The following is a 19,364-nucleotide window of genomic DNA, read 5'->3' as shown; positions in this document are numbered from 1 at the left end:
CATCTTATTCAGCCGCCTTTTTTCCATCTCATTTTCCACTGTGAAAATTCACAAGTTGCCTTGAAACTGATAACTTTCACACAATTGACTCAGGTCGCTGCCTGAAGACGAGCATAAATTCTCACTTTTCCTTTGCTGCGTGCTGCCTTGCTTCTCAAAGCTGCCGTCTCCGTGGCTCCAGCTGTCACATTGCATGTTAATTGGCTCTCCCTATGTGAGATGGGCCAGGCTGTCTATTTTTAACCCTCCAATCCAATTAGGAGATTAGCCAGCATCTTGCAGCCATTTTAGAGCGAGCTGTTTGTGCAGCAGAGGGGCCAATCAAACTGGTTTCCTGCTTACCTCTTCCATCAAAGACACAAAGATGAATCAAGAACTGGGTGTCCTGCTGGCTACCGAACACCGAGCAGTCTTGAGTCGTATACACATAAAAATAACTTTAATGAAATGTGCTTTGTGGAAGTGCACGAGTTAAGCATCCGATCAGACCAAACCTAAACTGGCAGGAAGGAAAGGTTTTTACTTACAAATCCGATCCTGATCCATAAATCGTGTATTCGACTTCACCCCAAGGCCCTGAATCTGGATCATTTGCCTGGAGGACGGGACAGGAAAGAGATTAAAATACTTATAGCACACACAATATGTAGATGTTTTTTTTTTAAACTGGCGTTGGCGGAGGATAACCAGCCAGGGTCTTAAGCTCACGTGGGTGGGGCAGGCTATAAGTCTATTCCTGTGGTGAGTGGGGATGTAGGTATAGGTCAGGATGATTAACCTTGAGGCAAAATTAAGCTTTTTACTCCACTGTGTAGCTTGGACATGTTGCCTGGTTGCAGGATACATACAGTATAATGGAAAAGAAGAGACAAATATGCCAGTATTTATATTATATATGAATATATGAATTGCCTGCTTCAGGTATAACATTAAAGAACATGCCAGAGTGTCACGTGGACACATGAATTTCATAACTAGGACCAACAAACACAAAGCCGGGGAGCTTTTTTTCGTCTGGCGACAACCTGCTTTCATCTAATGAACCTCACAGAGTAATATTGCATTTATTGCAGGATTGATGGATTATATAATCACTGGTCGGGTTAAAGCAGACTTTAATCGTGATTGACTCACTGTTACGGACACAACGCTGGAGCCTCCGCGAGAGTTCTCCGGGACCCTGGCGATGTAATACTCGGACGTGAACTTGGGGATGTTGTCGTTGGTGTCCAGCAGGTTGATCACTATGTCAGCTGTCGCACTGAACCGCTCGGGAGTGTCGATCTCCACCGCCAGCAGCTAAAGAGAGACACACAAGCAAAGTGGGATTAAATCAGTGCTGAAATGTTCTTAATCGATTAGTTTACTGTCAAAACATACTAAGAGTCACACTAGCAGCTCCTTGGGGCTGTAATGCTCATTGTAAAGCAAACTGTTAGATATGGAAATTAGTTTTTGATATTTGAGGGTGATGTCAGGATAAAAAGAAAAACAATCACACACCAATAATTTGCAAATATCTAGAACAAACTCCCAGAAGACTGCAGGACACTGGAGGACACAGAGGCACATGATTTTTTTCATGTACTACTGTCACAATATAGCGACCGTTTTATAGAGATAACTTTTTTAATCATATTTGCTCCAATCTCGCCTACTTCAGCTTTAAGAGATCCGTGCGCCAAATCTCATGACAATCTATCCAGTAGTTGAGATATTTCAGTCTGGACCAAAGTGGAGGAAAGACAGACTGCCCTCGCCATTCCTAGAGCCATGCAGATAGCTTGGCTAAAAATGAATTGCCAAATGTGTATAATTTATGAAAAAAATATGTAAAATATTTGCTAGTTCCAGCATCTCAAATGTGAGAATTTTGTACATATAAAACTCTGATTTATTTCATTGTAGACTGAACGTCTTTGGGTTTAGGGCTGTTGGTCAGAGAAAACAAGCAATATGAAGACGTCATCTTTGGCTCTAAGCAAAGCAACTATTCGGTTGATCAAAAAGATAACCAAGAGACTAAGAAAGGGGGGGAAATAATAATGAGTTTCAGCCCCAGATTAAATATTGGAGTCATTTCAATAATACTATAAATATAATTTAGTGATATATGAACTCTAACCTTAAAAGAAAGGGTTTGCCCCTTCTCATAGTCGATGCCAGATGTGTCTTCCACAATGATGGTCACCTGCGCTTCATTGAGGACCGTCTGGGGGACCACTCGCAGCACTCGGCTCGGCCCCACTAGTCTCAGTTTAAATTTAGCGTTTGCTCCCTGCAAAGACAAACAAACAGCAAGAATGTAGTGAATTAGTAACGTAAATAAAAATATAGCTGCCCAAAGAAAACAAGAAAATGAAGATTCATTAGACTCATGATGCATGGAAAACAAAGGAAAGACATCTGGCAGATGTGTTGATGAATGAATGTTAGTGTAGAGGATACGTAGAGGACATTTTGAGAATAAATTCACCTGATCAGAGTCATTGACGGTGATCTTGAAGCCTCGGAGGATCTCCCCTGCAGGAGGATGCTCATACATGGTGACCTCGAACTTGCTCTGTGGTCCGTTCTGCCCGTAGAAGGTCGGAGGATGGTTGTTGAGATCCACCACCCGGACCGTCACCGTGGTAACATCGTAGTCCTGCAGATTGTTGTTTGGTCCTAACTCAGACGCCTGCGTTTAAAAATGATCAACGCATTCAGTTGTAATAACAGCAGGTTACATTTAGAAGAGTGTAATTCCCAACAAATAACTGGGAGGAAAAAGAAAAACATTACCTTGACTATAATCTCATATAACTCATTTGTCAGCAGAGTTGGATAAGTTGTCAGGGTGATGCATCCACTGGTGCTATTTATGTCAAAGACACCATCACTACCTGAAAGGTGATAACAGAGGTGTTTTAAATGTGTCTGATAAAAAGGTAAACAAGATAGCTCTACATTATTTCTTGATGTATTGTTCTTACCATTCATAATGGAGTAGTGGATTGAGTTAGGGTCGCCTTGATCTCCATCTTTAGCGTACACAGTGAATATTTCAGAACCCTGGACGAAAAGAAATACGATTAATCTGCTGCATGTTTACTGAATGTAAACTAAATCAGCTCCCTCACTGGTGCGTAAAGAATAAGAGGAGGACTTACAGGAACGGAGACTTCGTAGACGTAGCCAAAGTAAGGGGTTCCTATGAAGGATGGAGGCATGTCCTGGGAATCAAGTACATTGATTGTGATGGTGGCGGAGGAGGTCAACACCTGGTGCTTCCCTTTGTACTTTCCACCTCCATCCTGAGGGAACAAACAGAAGGGAGAGTTAGCACATTTTATACTGCTTATAGTACATAATAGTAGATTTAATATGTACATCTCATCTGTCACTGTCAATATAAATCCTACACGCTGTATATACAGTACATAAACATCTTTATATACTGTACAGGATCATCCAGTCCATGTTTATCCATCCAGTATTTATTTGTATATAGACATTTTTATTTCTTATTTTATTTTCGGGGCTTTTTATATATATTTATATAATATTTATATATATACCAATTTTTTTCACTACTTATGTACATTACAGTTCTGTCTATTATTTACCTTCATGTATCCAGCTTTGTTGTCCCTGTTCCTAGCTGTTATTTCTATTTCGGTGTACGTACATTGAGAGAGATGCGTCTCTCAAAGTGTATAAAGTGCTGTATTTAAATAAAAATAAACATGATTCTGACTTTGGATTATACTTTTATCCACGACAAATTATGATAGAACTGTCTTAAAATATGAAAAACAATCTTGTTACACAACATTTTATTTTACATTTGGCAGTTAATGGACACAGTTAATGGGGTTTATGTGATCTCTGTACAGGCTGTCGCCTCTCATCATGTAATATCTGCAGCACTGAGCTATTTTTGAAATCCCTAGACAGAGATTTTACTTTACTATGAGTACTTTCTCCATTTTACCCAACTAAAATTATACGATTAGAGGCCTTCCACTGGTCACAAGTAAACAGATGTTCAGCTTGAAATGGCTTGATGAGTTTCTGTTAACTAGCAGAATAGAATTAAAAAATAAGACCAACTAAAATAAAAATACAAGCACTACATAATTGCAAATTGCGCCTTATTGGTTAGTTAAAACTGGGACGTAAACCTCTTAATTCTCTCTTGGCATGTCAAATTCAGTATAATTGGGGACAGTGGAATCTGTAATTTCATTTGCATGGTTCTGTTAATTATGTTGTTATGCTTCAGTGACAGCGAAAGATGCAGAGACAAATTTTTCTGTGGGGACAAAATGCTGCAATGTAATTTCTTAAATTAACCATTAGTGAGTTAAACTGATCATACTGATGGAAATGGTTGCATTACAAATCTTATACATCATATATTTAACTTCTCAGTATTGGATTTGTTATTTACCAAACATCATTAAAATCAGACTGTATGTTATCCGCTCAGACACACAGAGGAGCTGAGGCTAGAAAAACAAATTAGCCCTCTCCATGTTATTACTCACAAGTAGGGCTGTCAATCAATTATAATATTTAATTGCAATTAATCGCACATTTTTTATCTGTTCAAAATGTACCTTAAAGGGAGATTTGTCAAGTATTTAATACTCTTATCAACATGGGAGTGGACAAATATGCTGCTTTATGCAAATATATGTATATATGTATTATTGGAAATCAATTAAATTCACAAAACAATGACAAATATTGTCCAGAAACCCTCACAGGTACTGCATTTAGCATAAAAAATATGCTCAAATCATAACATGGCAAACTGCAGCCCAACAGACAACAACAGCTGTCAGTGTGTCAGTGTGCTGACTTGACTATGACTTGCCCCAAACTGCATGTGATTATCATAAAGTGGGCATGTCTGTAAAGGGGAGACTCGTGGGTACCCATAGAAACCATTTTCATTCACATATCTTGAGGTCAGAGGTCAAGGGACCTCTTTGAAATTGGCCATGCCAGTTTTTCCTCGCCAAAATTTTGCGTAAGTTTGGAGCATTATTTAACCTCCTTCGCAACAAGCTAGTATGACATGGTTGGTACCAATGGATTCCTTAGGTTTCATAGTTTCATATGATACCAGTATCTAGCTTTAAAACTGAAAAAAAAAGTAAGTTGTGTTAATGCGTTAAAGAAATGAGCGTATTAAAACAAATTTGCATTAACGCGTTATATAACTTTGACAGCCCTACTCACAATATAAGGATTACACTTCAGGTTACCCACACTGGGAGCAACACTGTCAGCACTCCATCAGATTCACATTTACTTCACATACTGACACTGTGGAAATTCATCAAAGTGTTGGTGTTCAGAAAGCTTATCATGACTGAACTTTTCATGACCTTTGGCCACCAACAGATGGGTTGCTGAGCTGCGTTGTTTCATGTGCAAAATGCCGAGGTAAATTTCAGCCCATTACAATTTTTCTGTTTTTAGACTAAACGTGCCTCTTGGAGAAAGGCTGTTGGTGTTATCAATAAACTTTAGTAATTTCATACATTTTCTCTGCTTAGATTTGATTAATGCTGATGTTAAAAAATACAACATGGATGAATCTGTAACTTGACACAGTGTGAATGTGTGTTTATGACATCTGAGAAGACAAACCCAAAGACAAAGGGCGTCATGTGCGACCTCTCACCTTTGCAACCACCGTCACAAAGTGGGTGGGCGTCGTCTCGTAGTCCAAAGTCTCGCCAGGTTTGACTCTCAGGATGCCGCTGTGCCCGTCGATGGTAAACTTGGCAAACGGCAAGGTCTGATAAAGTATAAAGCCACACAGTTAGCGGCGTTTAGGGTGACAGTAAACACAGTTTTTAATCTCACAGTTGACACATGAACAGTAACAACTACTGTGCCGTCAGCTGTTGGCCCGGACCAAAGCTAAGCCCCTATTAAGCCTTCAGTGCCTTGCTCAAATGTAATTGAAATTTAATCCACTAAAGTAAAACCATTTCCAGACTGCTCTCTGGTGTGAGATTAATCTTTCCCTCCACACACTGTCCCATCACTAGGATGCCCTTTTTCTTCCCTCCACATGGCAGCACAGCTCTCATGATGTCAGCACGACCTCTGGGCTCGCCCCCGAGCGTTAGGGCCACATCGAGCCAGTGAACACTATGTTGATTATAACGGTGCAGTCGTAATAATAAGAATAATATGTAATGGATTAAAAAGTGGAACCAAAGAATATAAAAACAACATTAAAAAGTACGTGTGAAAGACATTGTACAATTGTAAAAAGAAGCACTAAGCACTTATTTTGCAATTCATTCGCAAGTTTTTTGTTTGTTAGTTTGTTTTGCTCTATACAGTATATGTATATGTCTTGTTTGTACGTACTGCTTTTGCCATATACATAATGTCTATATGCTATTATTTTTATATGTAAAAACATGAGTATCTTCTGTTTACAATGGAAAAATACCAATAAAAAGAATTTTCCAAAAAATATACAGTATATAGAATTGTAAGAAGAAATGCTTGCTCAAGCTTTCCAAATAAGGATTTGGGAAACGAGAGGATAAACTTTTTGGCAGATTTCAGGGTGCATCCCAGGGTGTAGGAGTAAAGAGGCCCAGAGATGTAGGCTGGAGCCAAACTACAGCTCTTTATGTGATCAGTAAAATCTTATAATAAACTCTGGAATCAACTGGAGGTCATGTACAAGGAGGCTAAAATACATAAATAAAAATAATAAAAGCCTGGCTGCTGCATTTTGGAGAGAAATGTCCCACCTATTTCCAGAGTAAAGATAGATGCAGTAGTCTGAGCAAGACAAAATAAAAGCATGAATTACATATTTAGGAAATATTTGGTTTTAAATGTATTGCAAATTTGGATAACTCTTCACCAGAGTCAAAATAAAGATTTAGAGCTGAAAATTCAACACAAAGCCTCCAGTGTATTCCTGAAATTTAGTGCCAGACTTGGGCAAACAAAACAGAACAGCCTTGTTTTAAATCAGTCGCAAAATGTTCCAATCTAGCACTCAATTTCTCCAAGACAAAGCTTTAGAGATCCCAGAGTCACAATAGTGCATCATCTGCATAAAAACAAAGCTTTAGGTTACCTGTAAATAATATGAGACGCTGCCTCCTGAGCCCATATCTCTATCCACTGCCTGGACTCTGTAGATGCTACTTCCTGGAGCAGAATCCTAGAAGAGACAAGAGATTTTATAACCCTAAACACACACTTTATTCTCTATTATTTGACTCAGTCAGCAAATTTAGAGGTCATTTGTGTCACAGACAGACCTATAGAAAGGATTTATTGTATTTATTTTATTGTATTGGGTGTATGTATTCGATGTACTGTACCTCTGGGATGTCAATGATGAAAGGCAGGTTTAGAAATTCAGGTGGTTCATCGTTGGAGTCGGTGACAAACACTCGAACCGTCTCAACAACCTGAAGGCAACAAGCAAACAAATTCTCACACATAAAAACACAACAATTGGAATTTATTTCAATATATTTCAAGTCTACATCCTTTTTCAGAGGGAAATAATTAACTGAAAGTGATCAGAAAAAGATATTTCACTTATTTAAATACATTATTTTCGCAAACACAGACTGTAAGCAGAGGATGTTTCCTGCTGTTTCCAGTCTGTCACAGCATCTTTTTTCACAGATCTATCTTTGTTTTTTCTTTCCTCTCACTATTTTTGTGTTTCTTTCACATACAGATTCAAGTGTCAACGGTGTGATTAATGCCGTGAATTGAAGACAATGAAATATAAACAAAACTATATCAGGAAAAACTTACTTTATTGCGACCGTCCGTTATGCTCACTAGCACTGAGATTTCATGTTGTTTCTAGAAAGAAAAGGTGAACATCACTTTGAGCCACAGCGCTGACAGCTTTACAGCAGGTTTTCTTCAAAACAAGAGTCTCATCGACAGGCTGACTCACCTCTCTGTCGAGCTCCTGAATCAGAGTCACGTTTCCTGATTTGGACTCAACCCTAAAATATTCTTTGGAGCCCTTTTCGAAAGTCAGACCGTATCGCACCGGATCGCTCTCTGGATCTGTACCGTTCAGAATGTATATCTGTGTCCCTATGGGTTAAAAAAAAAATAACAAAAACACAATAATGTCAAACAAAAACATGACAATCATTGGAATCCTTTGTTTCAATTCTTGTTTCGGTAACACTTCATTTTACAAGTGCGCAAATTTCATGGTAATTAGGTGATTATTAGCAAGTAACCTTGGAATTACTGCCAATATTTACCTAAAAAATTACTTTGTTTGTCTGTCTTGACTTGGGACTTGACTCTTATTATTATTTTATATCTATTATAAACATTATTTAATGATTACATTCTGCTATTTCCCAATAATAAATTGCAGGTAATTTATTTTATATATTTCCAGGAAAATAATACAAAGTTAAATGATATGCTTTATTTTCATGTCTGCTGGTAAATAGATAATAATTAGCAAATAACTTATTTGAAATTTCTTTAAAAACTCCCTGAATCATCACATCAGCTACCGGGTTACATTTGTGTAGACATTAAGTCACACAATGGGGATATTTGTGCATCAGAAGTGACTTCTATTAGTTTTGGTTTTCCACCTCTGATGAAGAGCAGCTGCTTCTCAAACCTGAGGGCCCTATTTGAACCATTATATGCTATTTCAGCATATCATTATTAAATAATGTTTACAATAAAGTAATTTTCGATAAATGTTGAGGTAAATATTGGGGTAATTTTGGCAGTAATTCCAAAGAAATTTCAACTTGATAATTATCACCTAATTACCATGAAATTTGCTTACCTGTAAAATGAAGCGTTAACCCTTAAATTTCGTGTTTAATAATCAGGTCAGACGAGCCACCATCCATATTGTTTTCTTCCCCGTAAGTCTTGACATACGTCACAATCCAAAAGGTATTACAGTGATTAGCTGGCGCCTCAATACAAGTGTGATAATTTCATCTTTACACCTACGCATGAAAAATGAAACACCTTTAAACGACACGAGACATCTCCCGCTGAAATTAACCAGATCTGTGATTGTTAAACTTACCAACTGGTGTATCCTCTGAGATGCTGAACAAGGCCATATTCCCATGTGTACTGCTGGGTCCATTATCATAAAAATATGGAGCATAGTCTGATTGCCCTTTAAACAAATAAACAAACCAGTTATTTGAGCAGAAGTGACTCTATATAAAAGCTGAAAAATGTCACATAAATCATATAGATTATTTGTTCTATTTCTAAGGGAAATGCTTATGTAATTAAGATATAACTGTTGCACTCACTTGCTAAAAAGGGCAGGAACCGAAAGCAGGGAGGAGGAGGAGGAGGAGGAGATGAATTATAAATACATTTAAGTTTATCACATCACAAAACATACTACCACACATTTAACATACTACCACACATTTCAATATGGAGTACAGGCAGCATGAGCAGTCTACACTAAGATGGACATGCCCTCTGTGTGTTAGAGGATTAACCAGATAAGAGCAAGGCAAGAAGTCCTAATCACACACAAAGAACAACAACAAAAAGGTAAAGAAAAACCTCACCTGAGGTGAAGTGAAGCACGAGGAGAACCAGTAAAGCATGCGTTTTCTTTTCTTTCTTCATCCTGGTGGCGAGGCAAGGCTTGGCTGGCTCATGTGGAAGGCTTGGTGGAGGGGGAAAGCGAGCAGCAGCGAGCGTCGTGCCCTTCTGGAGGCGTCTCGAGCAGCTCAGGAGGAAAGAGACTGGGGCAGATTCTCAGGCACTAATCCAGTGACGCATCCCTTCCCTCCGCAGACATCTTCCACCACACTGCTCTCTCTCCGATTGCTCCTGAAACACTACACGTGGAGAGAGGAGAGAGTTCAGCTTTCACACAATATGGTGTGATCATCACACCTCTGTATTACACACATGAGGCTCTGCATCAACGATTACTGTTAAATCAGAGACTTTATGACGTAACAGACTTCTCTGCTTTACAGTTTTTTACATCAGTGAGCATTATATTCAATTTACTCAAGCTTACACACTGGGAACCTCAAGCAAACATCCTTCCGCCATGTGCTACACATTTGGACACATGGCACATTTGGCTCCTCTCGCTGGTGTTTTAAAGGGTTTCTACAAACTCATTAGTCACAAGCTTCCCCGTGGCTGCTCTCCTTGGCAGCTCGCTGACCAACACAAGCCTCAGCTGCACTTGTGGATCTCAGTTCAGCTCAAAGCACATATGTCATGTTACAGAAGATTTTTGCCACTAAGCACTGTATGAAATTGTAAGAAATCCTCCTGCTGTGAATCACCAGCTTAAGCAGGTCAAAACCAAAATGCTGCTCTCAAATTCGGAGAGATATTACCCAAAAATAAACAGCTAAAAAGGCCAAAGTGGAAAACCGAGTATGACGTTTTGATCTCGCAAACTTCCTACTTTTTTATTTTTTAACACAATTTCCACTTTGGCCATGGGAGACTTTTGCACCTTTTTACAGATCCGTTTATAAGCATGCTTGCCTGCTGTTTCAGTAAGATGTGTCAACTGTACTGACTTACTTACTTAGAGAAGCAGACTTGTGCACTTCCTACTTTCACTGACCAACACAAGCCTCAGCTGTACTTGTGGCTCTGTGATGCACTTATAGCAAAGAGGCTTTCAGTCCACTTTCCCTGCGAAGCCCAGTGGCCTGTCAATCACTAACCCTCAAGACACAAAACATAGCTTTTAGTCAGCAATGTTTGGTTTTAAATTTTCAAACTGCAAGCCTACTTTACATTTTTAGTTCAGTTTAAAGGTGCAGTGTGCAGGATTTGGTGACATCTAGTGGCGTGGTTGCAGATTGCAACCAAACTGAGTACCCTTCCGCTCACTCCTTCCTTTCTAAGACTGCGGTAACGTGAGCTGCCGAGTGTAAAACCGTGGTAACGCCGTTCACCTCGCTCAGAGGCCGTCCTTCCCGTAGTGACTAACGTCCTAGACTATTAGCCGCTACTGGCTGCTGATTGGTGAGTGTTGTTAAGACGTGTGCTCCAAACAAACGATATGCAAAGCGCCAAAAGCCTACTTTATAACATGCCGTTTATTTATTTAGTACTTGGATGGACATTACACCTTACAAAATATAATACCAAAGGTAAAATACATGGCTCCTACATTTCCCTTTAGGAGCAACGGAAGTCAAATCCCCTGAAATGCTAAACACTGTCACTTTAATGTACGTATGTCATGTTACAGAAGATGTTTGCCACTAAGCACTGTCCTGGAAATCCTCCTGCTGTGAATCACTTGCAGCTTAAGCAAGTCAAAACTCAAAACGCTGCTCTCAAATTCGGAGGGATACAACCCAAAAATAAACAGCTAAAAAGGCCAAAGTGGAAAACTGAGTGTGACGTTTTGATCTTGTAATCGTATCTGATGACGACCGAGAGCCCGAAACTTCACACTATTTATTTTTTAACACAATTTCCACTTTGGTCCTGGGAGAGTTCAGCACCTTTTTAAAAATCAGATCTGCACGCTTGCCTGCTGTTTCAGCGAGGTGTGTCGACTGTAATGACTTACTCACCAAGAGGTGCAGACTTGTGCACTTCCTACTTTCACAGGTATAAAAATAGTGTGTGACGCTCAGTGACACTCACATGCATCTTACTGGTTGGCAGCCACAATGACAAATCTGCTCTGCTCACTAAAATAAACACAGAATCTATGGAGCGTTAAGTGTTTAAAGCCCACCTCGACAGAGCAGACACAAGAATCAACGATACTGAATATTAAAGATTTAAGGCAGAAAAAAATATATATGGAAAAACTATGCAGAAATAAAAATGCTTAATTTCAAAATATTATATATAAGTAAAGGTAGATAAGTATTATCAGAAAAATTTACTCATGTATTAATAGTAAAAGTACACATTAAGCAATGTGTTCCTGTTTAGAGTGTTAAAATATATATTCTATAATCAGATTATTACTGGTTCATTAACATGTAAACAACATTTCAGTGTCGTAGTTGGTCGAGGTAGAGCTAATTTTAACAACTTTTATACTGTTGGGTGCTTTAATCTGTAATAATAAATCATATTTTATAAGCTGAATTTTTCCACAGAAAATCTGAATCTGCGAAATAGCTATTAAATATAGCTGTAGTCAGATAAATGTAGTGGTATAAAAGTATAATTTCCTACTGAAATAGTTTATTAATTAGTTTATATAAAGTAGTATATTTATCAAGTTTAATGTAGCATTAAGAAAGGCTCGAATAAAATGCAAGTACCTAAAAATGTACTGAAATAATGTACTTAGTTGCTATCCAATACTGATACATATATTGAAGAAGAAAGGTAAATATCAGTTGAGGAAGTACATAGCAGAACAAGACTAAGAATCTCATCTTCAACCGCTTATCCGGGGTCGGGTCGCAGAGGCAACAGTTAGTAAATTACCTCAAATATATGAATTACAAAACACCTCTTCTAAACTTTAAAGTGTTAGTCTTAATTAGCACTAAACACAAAGTACAGCTGAGGCTGATGGGAACGTCAGTAGTTTGCATGTATTCAGTCATAAACCAAGTTTTGGTTTTGTCTAGAAGGTAACCTGCAACTTACAAAAATTTGAAAAAACTCTCACGAGACTCGCTGCCCGACGACCTATCCTTACCGTAACCATTGGAGGTCAATGCCTAACCTTAACCATCTCGCGAGAGTTTCGCAAATCTGCGTGTTACCTTCTAGACACGACCCAAAGTTTTGGACATTTTAAAATCTTGACCCGATGATGGCGCTAGAGGCGAGATCAGGAGATCACCAAAGTCTGAATGATTCATCCTCTGAAGACCATGACTGTTGTACAAAATTTTGTGCCAATCCATTTAGTGCGATAACGAGATATTTCACAGGATTAGTGAAAACTTTCACCATGAATGTCAAATGTTCAAAATTTCAAGACAATCCATCTGATAGTGAAGTCGGTCGATTTAGGAAATTCACTGAAACGTACACATTGTTCTCTGTAAAAAATATACCCATAACCATTATTCAATGTACACTGAACTTGTTTAAAGTCGCTTTCTCTCTCACATACACACACACACACACCACGTCCAGCCTACATTAAGCAGTAAAAACCTTGGACCCTCACCAAATATTGGTCATCAATCTGAAAATGACTGCCAGAGAGCAACTTTTATCCCCAGTAATGCCAGATCTCCACATGCTGAAGCTTTCCCCAATCTCATCCATTATTGCCCTCTTTATCCCTCCCATCTGCAGGCCGTCTCTCCCCCCACCCCACCCCGGATACACAGTACACATGAATCATACGTGTCCTAAACATGAACATGATATGAGATTTAAAACACTCCCTGGCAGCTGTGTACTCCACGTGTACATGATCTAATGAAGCACCTGCAAATTTACAGATGTTAGCATCTGTTGAAAGTGCCCTGGTTTGGAGGTTTAATTTTAGAGGAGCAGCCAGATGGTGGACAAGAGGATTAGTACGCTAAGCCTTTGTCATCTGCTGCTACACACTGACTGTTTATAGGCAAATACAAGGCGGACCCCCACCGGTTCCTCATAGTCTGGTCAGAGCTGCTGACAGTGGATGACTAAGAGTAAAAAAATGTACATTTAGGGTTATGTAACAGCAGCGGTGAGACGTTGTGTTTACACCGACATTTCCTCACACTGATTTAAGACGCTGCTCACAATTTATCATCTGAGTTTTGGTGGTATTGCAGCTCACTGAACTTATTTGTAATTGTCTAGTTAGCCAATACATTTCTTATTTCAATGGAATTGCATTGCTAGGCAACAGCTTGGGTCCATGTCTACTTCCTGCCAGCTGATTTCATTCACATACACTGCAACAGGAAGTAAACTGGGACACATTTGGCATGTTTACATCTGTGAAATGACCTATAGGCACCTAAAACCCACCATTTGATATTTTTTAACAAATTGAGCCGATTATACCATTTTTAGATTAGTCCGTACTTTCCAACATTATCATTCTACAAAGTAGACGACGTGTTCAACCAGGATCAATGCAAATTTATGAATATTTGGTATTATTCTATCGTAAATGTTCATCATGTGGCTTTCTAAAGATTATTAACTATAAAAAGGAAGAGTTTAATAATTGATTAAAGAAGAGATTACAAGAACAAAAAGCTCATTATTCAACCTTGTTACAGAGCTTTGTTGCATACTTGATTCTGATTGGTCAATTACGACATTCTACGGTCAGTTATTTCTTTATAGCAGATCGTTGATATGTATAACAGACTGTTAATATGGACGCAGTTCCGATCTCGAACCCTGGAGGACCATTTTTGTGTCGAATTATTAATTTCTTAAGTAAGTAGTCGTGTAATAAACACCCTTCACCCTTCAGGGTTTATTTCATAACAATGACCCACTTGCTGTACATCATCCCTTACTTATTAACCACTTATGATTTATCACTATGTATATGAATTTTATTATTATTATAGAGCCCAAAAAATGCAAATATGCATCCCTTCATTTATGTTAATTTATGATTTTTTTAACTTTTTATATTTCAATAACAGGTGTTTTGATGACTTGCTAAAGCACAGGTGTTACTAAAAACATTAACACTGGCTTGGTTCTATTCAAGTGTCCCAGTAAGTACAGTGACAGTGTGACAGTGATTCAGCATGCACAATACCAGGACTCTTAGACTGAAGCAGCCATCGTTAACTGTAGTATTTAATAATAGGGCTTTTCCTACTGTGACATGTCAAAATGTCTTCTGTGAAAAAGGCCTATGTCAGGAAACATGTCAGCTCAACCTCTGCTGAATTTTCCGATTCACTTTTCAAAATAGGTAACAACAACTTCTGACAAAAAAAACATAATTTTGGACTTGTTTATTGAATGACTCCTTGTTGAAATTATTGTATATTTTCTCAGAAACATGAACTTAGTGCCCACCACTTTAACCCATCACAGAAGTGCCATATCAGTGTATACTGGAGCAAGAGCACAGTCATTATTGTACCGAGTCTGGACCAATCTACGGTTGACATGTGTGGCATATCTGTTGCTTTCATTCTTAGAAACAGAAACACAATCAAGTTGAAATAAATACAAAACATAAGAATACAAACGACATCTGAGGCAGGCAAAATGATGCTGAACGACAGATTTAACCCATCTGTGACCCCCAGGATAAACCACATACTTCCACAATCAAGGTAAGAGCTCTCAGTGTGTTATCAATATACACAATGTGTCTTCTTTTGCATCCTCTCCTTTACACTCTTGCAAAGCATTCATGTATATTTCCCAGTTAGATAAAACTTGTCACTGAGAGATGACACCTGATGTATGCTGCTAGTAATAAAATATGATTTGGATCAGCTGTGTGGAAGGTAAAACTGAAGCTGAAGTCGGAATGCTAACGTTTACTTCCTTTTACCACCGCCACCAGACAGAATCATCACCATCCTCATGAAGATGTTCAGTGTGTCCATGTAAATCCCCATACACCTGTGTGATAGAGAAGAGAGAGTATGAGACCCACACCTCGGTGCAATGACATAACTGCATTTAAAGTGTACTTGAATATTTCCTGGAGTGACTTACGCGTTAATGGGGTCGTATTTCTGTACACCATAGAGCGGGTGTGTCTCTGCCCTCTTGATGACCTTTTGTGTGTCGTAGAGGAGGAACATGCTGAACAGGATCAGACCTCCGTAGATGGCCACCGAGTACAGGCCTGCTCCGAACGCCGAGTGAGGCGGCAGGAACATTGATCCTGAAGAAGACAAGAAGACTCGCTGTGAGACCGACAAGTACAGATTCAAAGTGACAGCATACAGACATAAATCATGAATTAGCCGATTATCTAATTATAACTTGTGTGTATGTAGCTGATCGATCAGCTACCTTCCTATGGTTTCTAGAAAAACTACTACAAAGGAATTCTATTCTATTGACCATTAATAGATATCAAGCCTGTACAGTCGAAATGCCTGTATTATAGTATGTGCCATGATTCTAATAAGATTAAGCTATTTATGTATTTGTTTTCTATCTAATTTACTTTTTTTACACCAACTAATTTCTGTAGTTGATGCAAATGAATTCATAAAGTTCCCAGATATTCTTCTATTGTGTGAGGTCAACCAAATTAATTTGCATAAATCAACTGGATTGGTTGTTTGATCACTTTGTATGTGATTTACTCATCATTTGTCCAGACGTAATCATGGTAAACACATGTAACACCTGGCGTAGTCCTTAATTAAGTATTCAATGGAATAATGTAAACATCATGTTTAACTTAATGACATTTTGCTAAGATACTCACACTTTTCCACTTTAACTTTACTTTTAACAGAAGTCTGAAAGCCCCAAAACTAGCATTCAGTACTGCCTGTAGTGGACTGAGACAGGGTTTATGAGGTGAAACTGCGTTATACTGACCGATAGAAGAAGCGAAGACCACTCCGAAGCCAACAGCCAATGGCCCGCCCATATTGAGGAACTTCTCACTTGGGGCACACATGGCCACAGTGGACAGACCTCCCACGATTCCTGCGGTGTACCAGGCGGCCCTCATCACCAGAGGCCCTCCCAGGAGAGTCAGAGGAGCGATGACAGCGCCCATCACACCTTATTAATAAATAAAGCAAAAACACAACTGAATACCACATTCAAAACAAACAACAAAATAGATCTGTGCCATACGTCTGGTGTAGAGGTTTCAAATACAATAGCAGCTGTTACTCTGAGCCTTTACATGACTGCCCTCTTGTGTCCAACTGATGCAACTACATAACAGAAACAACAGGGCCGAGTGGGACAACATAACAGAACAATCACTTTCTACTACACATTGTCTTACAAACCTGCATGGAGCATCCAAGCGAGATGTTTGGGCATTGGGCTGTGCTCATATGAAATGGACCTGACCAGCATGCCGGCACCAATCATAGCCGCAAAAGTTGCTCCAATAGCCTGGAGTAGAACAAACATCAGACATTTATGTTAATAACAAGTACATGCACCTACAAATGCTAAATAATTATGAGTCATTATTGAACAGTATAAATATTATTAGGAATGTCCTTGACTAAAGAAATTCTTAGTCGACTAACAATCATACGATTTTGTTGACTAAATGATAAGTTGATTTAATCGAGAGATCTGTAAAACTGAGTTTCTCCACAAAGAATCTCACTAAAGCCCCACTTTAAATCTTGTGTTTACCAGAGATGTGCTCATAAGTTTCTTGAAAAAAAGTCATTCAGCATGGAAAAGAATAAAAAACAACTAATCGACTAAAGAAAACTTAGTGGACTGAAACCAAAACAACCGATTAGTTGACCAATGGACTAAGAGGGGGTCGCTCTAGATATTACTAAACCAGCTCCACGGTGTATTCGCCTTCAATTTAATTTGAAAATAGATGTTGCAATGCAGAGAGGACCTATGTTGGGTCTACTTGAGTTACGAAGCTTACCAGCCAGGATCCTCTCATCATCAGACCCATCATGGCCGGGGTTCTGCTCACTGCTACAGCTGACAAAGCCGTCAGTCCAATACTGCCTGCAAAGTACATGTAGGTGGAGTGGATCCTGTCCTTCACGTACTGAGGCCAGATCCTGCACAGAGAGGGAAGAGCTGGGTGAAAATGGAGCTCTTAGATGGTAACAAATACGGTTTAATGACCTCTGCTTCAAAACAAAATTAAAGAGCTGCTGGTACTCACACTGCTTTCTCAATGGCACCGATTTCATTGGACATGCCGAGTCCATAGTAGCACAGAGCTCCGAGGCCAACTGCTGCTCCTCCAGCCAGGATTATTCTTCCCATGCTGTCAACTGTGGACAAAACAATAATTATTTTACCCACATCATAAAATGTTTTCCATTGCATTATGTTAATAAACTTAATAGTGTTACAGATAAACACAGGGATTGTAACAGGTAAAATGTTTGATTTGTGATTCAAAAAGAAATTTGGCATTATGGCAATTGAGATAGCCATTAAAGAAAGCTCCAAACTACGTGAGTTCATTATATTTTGGCATTATTACTTGGCATATTTTGGAGTTCATTATATAACTATGGCTTATTTAAGAGATGAGCATAAAACTCCAGTTATGTAACAGTACACTCTATGCAACAGCATGTAACAGTATATTTGACTAGTATACGTAATGGTAATTACTTCTAATGGCGGTATCTGTTGCTGGCTCAAAAGCTGCTTCTTTGAGCTTGTCCCTGGCCGTCTTCCCGCGGCCGAAACCAAATCTGGCCTTAGAGGAAAAACCCTGGTGAAAGAAAAACACACTTAACACAAAACTAAAATTGTTGATTTAGTGGCTGGGATTGTGGATTGCTGTGGATACATCCTTTTATTGAACTTTCAATTATCATTTCACAGTATACTGACAAAACTTCCACTGAGGTTAATTCAATTAATAAGAGTACTGATGGGAGAAGATGGCTGCTGCAAGGTTCAAAATGTGTGACCCTTCAATTACAGGACAGTTCTTTAAGCCTTTTGTCAGACCTCTGATTTTATAATGACACTACCATTCATTCTGAATATCAGGCTGAAGTTTCCTACCCTGCAGGTCACTCTACGGCTAATAACTTTACTCCAAACCACAGCCATGGTAGAGGCAATTGGTAAAATATGAGGCATCAAACCTGCTTAAAACAAAAGTTTACATAAACATTTAGGCCCAATTCCAAAACACCCCCTACACCCTCTCCCTACCCACTTCCACTCCGTTTGCGCATTCACGTGGAGGGTCCGCCATATTAAGTGCCATTCCAAACCAATTCATGGGGAGTGGAAGTAGTTTATGAAACCCTCCAACAGCGAGTCTGCATCGATGCCGACTTAACCACCTGCCCTTACCTACAACGTACAATGCCGTTTTGTGTTCGTCATGGAACAAGATCCAATGTCAGTTCCGTGCGACTACCGGTACAAACATTTGTAACGCTTGTTAACTGCTCAAACTGATAGGCATTTAATTTATTCTACTTTATTGTCATACAGACGTCAACAACATAAAGTAAGTAGATTGTATTTATAATTTTTTACCCCTATCAGGGGCTGTAGCCCCATAATTTATTATATCTTCAACTGTGTAATACTGACTAAACAGTGTAATAATTTAGTGCAATAATCTCATCTACACTGGCATTAACACTGCATGTATTTATACAGAACATTAATATTTTATTTGTTATTATTATTAACAATACTCTTGCATTTTTATAAATGCATGCATTTATATTATTTGCATATATCTTATTTTTCCGCAGTATTTTTTGCACTGTCGTTATATA

General features: G+C 38.8%; 2 protein-coding genes across 2 annotated transcripts in view; both read right to left on the bottom strand.

Annotated features, from left to right (window-relative positions):
- The window catches only part of LOC141758497 (cadherin-related family member 1a), a 120,675-nt gene that overhangs the window by 5,977 nt on the left and 95,334 nt on the right, over positions 1 to 19,364 (bottom strand). The window contains exons 4-17 of the mRNA XM_074619991.1: positions 9,591 to 9,866; positions 9,083 to 9,178; positions 7,958 to 8,103; positions 7,810 to 7,860; positions 7,362 to 7,451; positions 7,112 to 7,198; positions 5,681 to 5,797; positions 3,153 to 3,296; positions 2,976 to 3,054; positions 2,785 to 2,885; positions 2,477 to 2,680; positions 2,126 to 2,278; positions 1,135 to 1,299; positions 528 to 595 (exon numbers count right to left, since the gene is read on the bottom strand). Coding sequence (XP_074476092.1) covers positions 528 to 595; positions 1,135 to 1,299; positions 2,126 to 2,278; positions 2,477 to 2,680; positions 2,785 to 2,885; positions 2,976 to 3,054; positions 3,153 to 3,296; positions 5,681 to 5,797; positions 7,112 to 7,198; positions 7,362 to 7,451; positions 7,810 to 7,860; positions 7,958 to 8,103; positions 9,083 to 9,178; positions 9,591 to 9,651 — 1,562 coding nt within the window. The 5' untranslated portion in view covers positions 9,652 to 9,866. The remainder of the gene's footprint in view (positions 1 to 527; positions 596 to 1,134; positions 1,300 to 2,125; positions 2,279 to 2,476; positions 2,681 to 2,784; positions 2,886 to 2,975; positions 3,055 to 3,152; positions 3,297 to 5,680; positions 5,798 to 7,111; positions 7,199 to 7,361; positions 7,452 to 7,809; positions 7,861 to 7,957; positions 8,104 to 9,082; positions 9,179 to 9,590; positions 9,867 to 19,364) is intronic.
- Positions 14,904 to 19,364, bottom strand: part of ghitm (growth hormone inducible transmembrane protein) — a 5,497-nt gene continuing 1,036 nt past the window's right edge. Inside the window, exons 3-9 of the mRNA XM_074620000.1 lie at positions 18,229 to 18,331; positions 17,768 to 17,879; positions 17,519 to 17,660; positions 16,905 to 17,013; positions 16,480 to 16,668; positions 15,637 to 15,808; positions 14,904 to 15,540 (exon numbers count right to left, since the gene is read on the bottom strand). Of these exons, the coding sequence (XP_074476101.1) occupies positions 15,456 to 15,540; positions 15,637 to 15,808; positions 16,480 to 16,668; positions 16,905 to 17,013; positions 17,519 to 17,660; positions 17,768 to 17,879; positions 18,229 to 18,331 (912 nt within the window). The 3' untranslated portion in view covers positions 14,904 to 15,455. The remainder of the gene's footprint in view (positions 15,541 to 15,636; positions 15,809 to 16,479; positions 16,669 to 16,904; positions 17,014 to 17,518; positions 17,661 to 17,767; positions 17,880 to 18,228; positions 18,332 to 19,364) is intronic.

This window comes from Sebastes fasciatus, chromosome 20 (genome assembly GCF_043250625.1).
Source record: "Sebastes fasciatus isolate fSebFas1 chromosome 20, fSebFas1.pri, whole genome shotgun sequence".
NCBI classification, from domain to species: domain Eukaryota; kingdom Metazoa; phylum Chordata; class Actinopteri; order Perciformes; family Sebastidae; genus Sebastes; species Sebastes fasciatus.
This window is presented reverse-complemented; position numbering and strand designations above follow the sequence as displayed.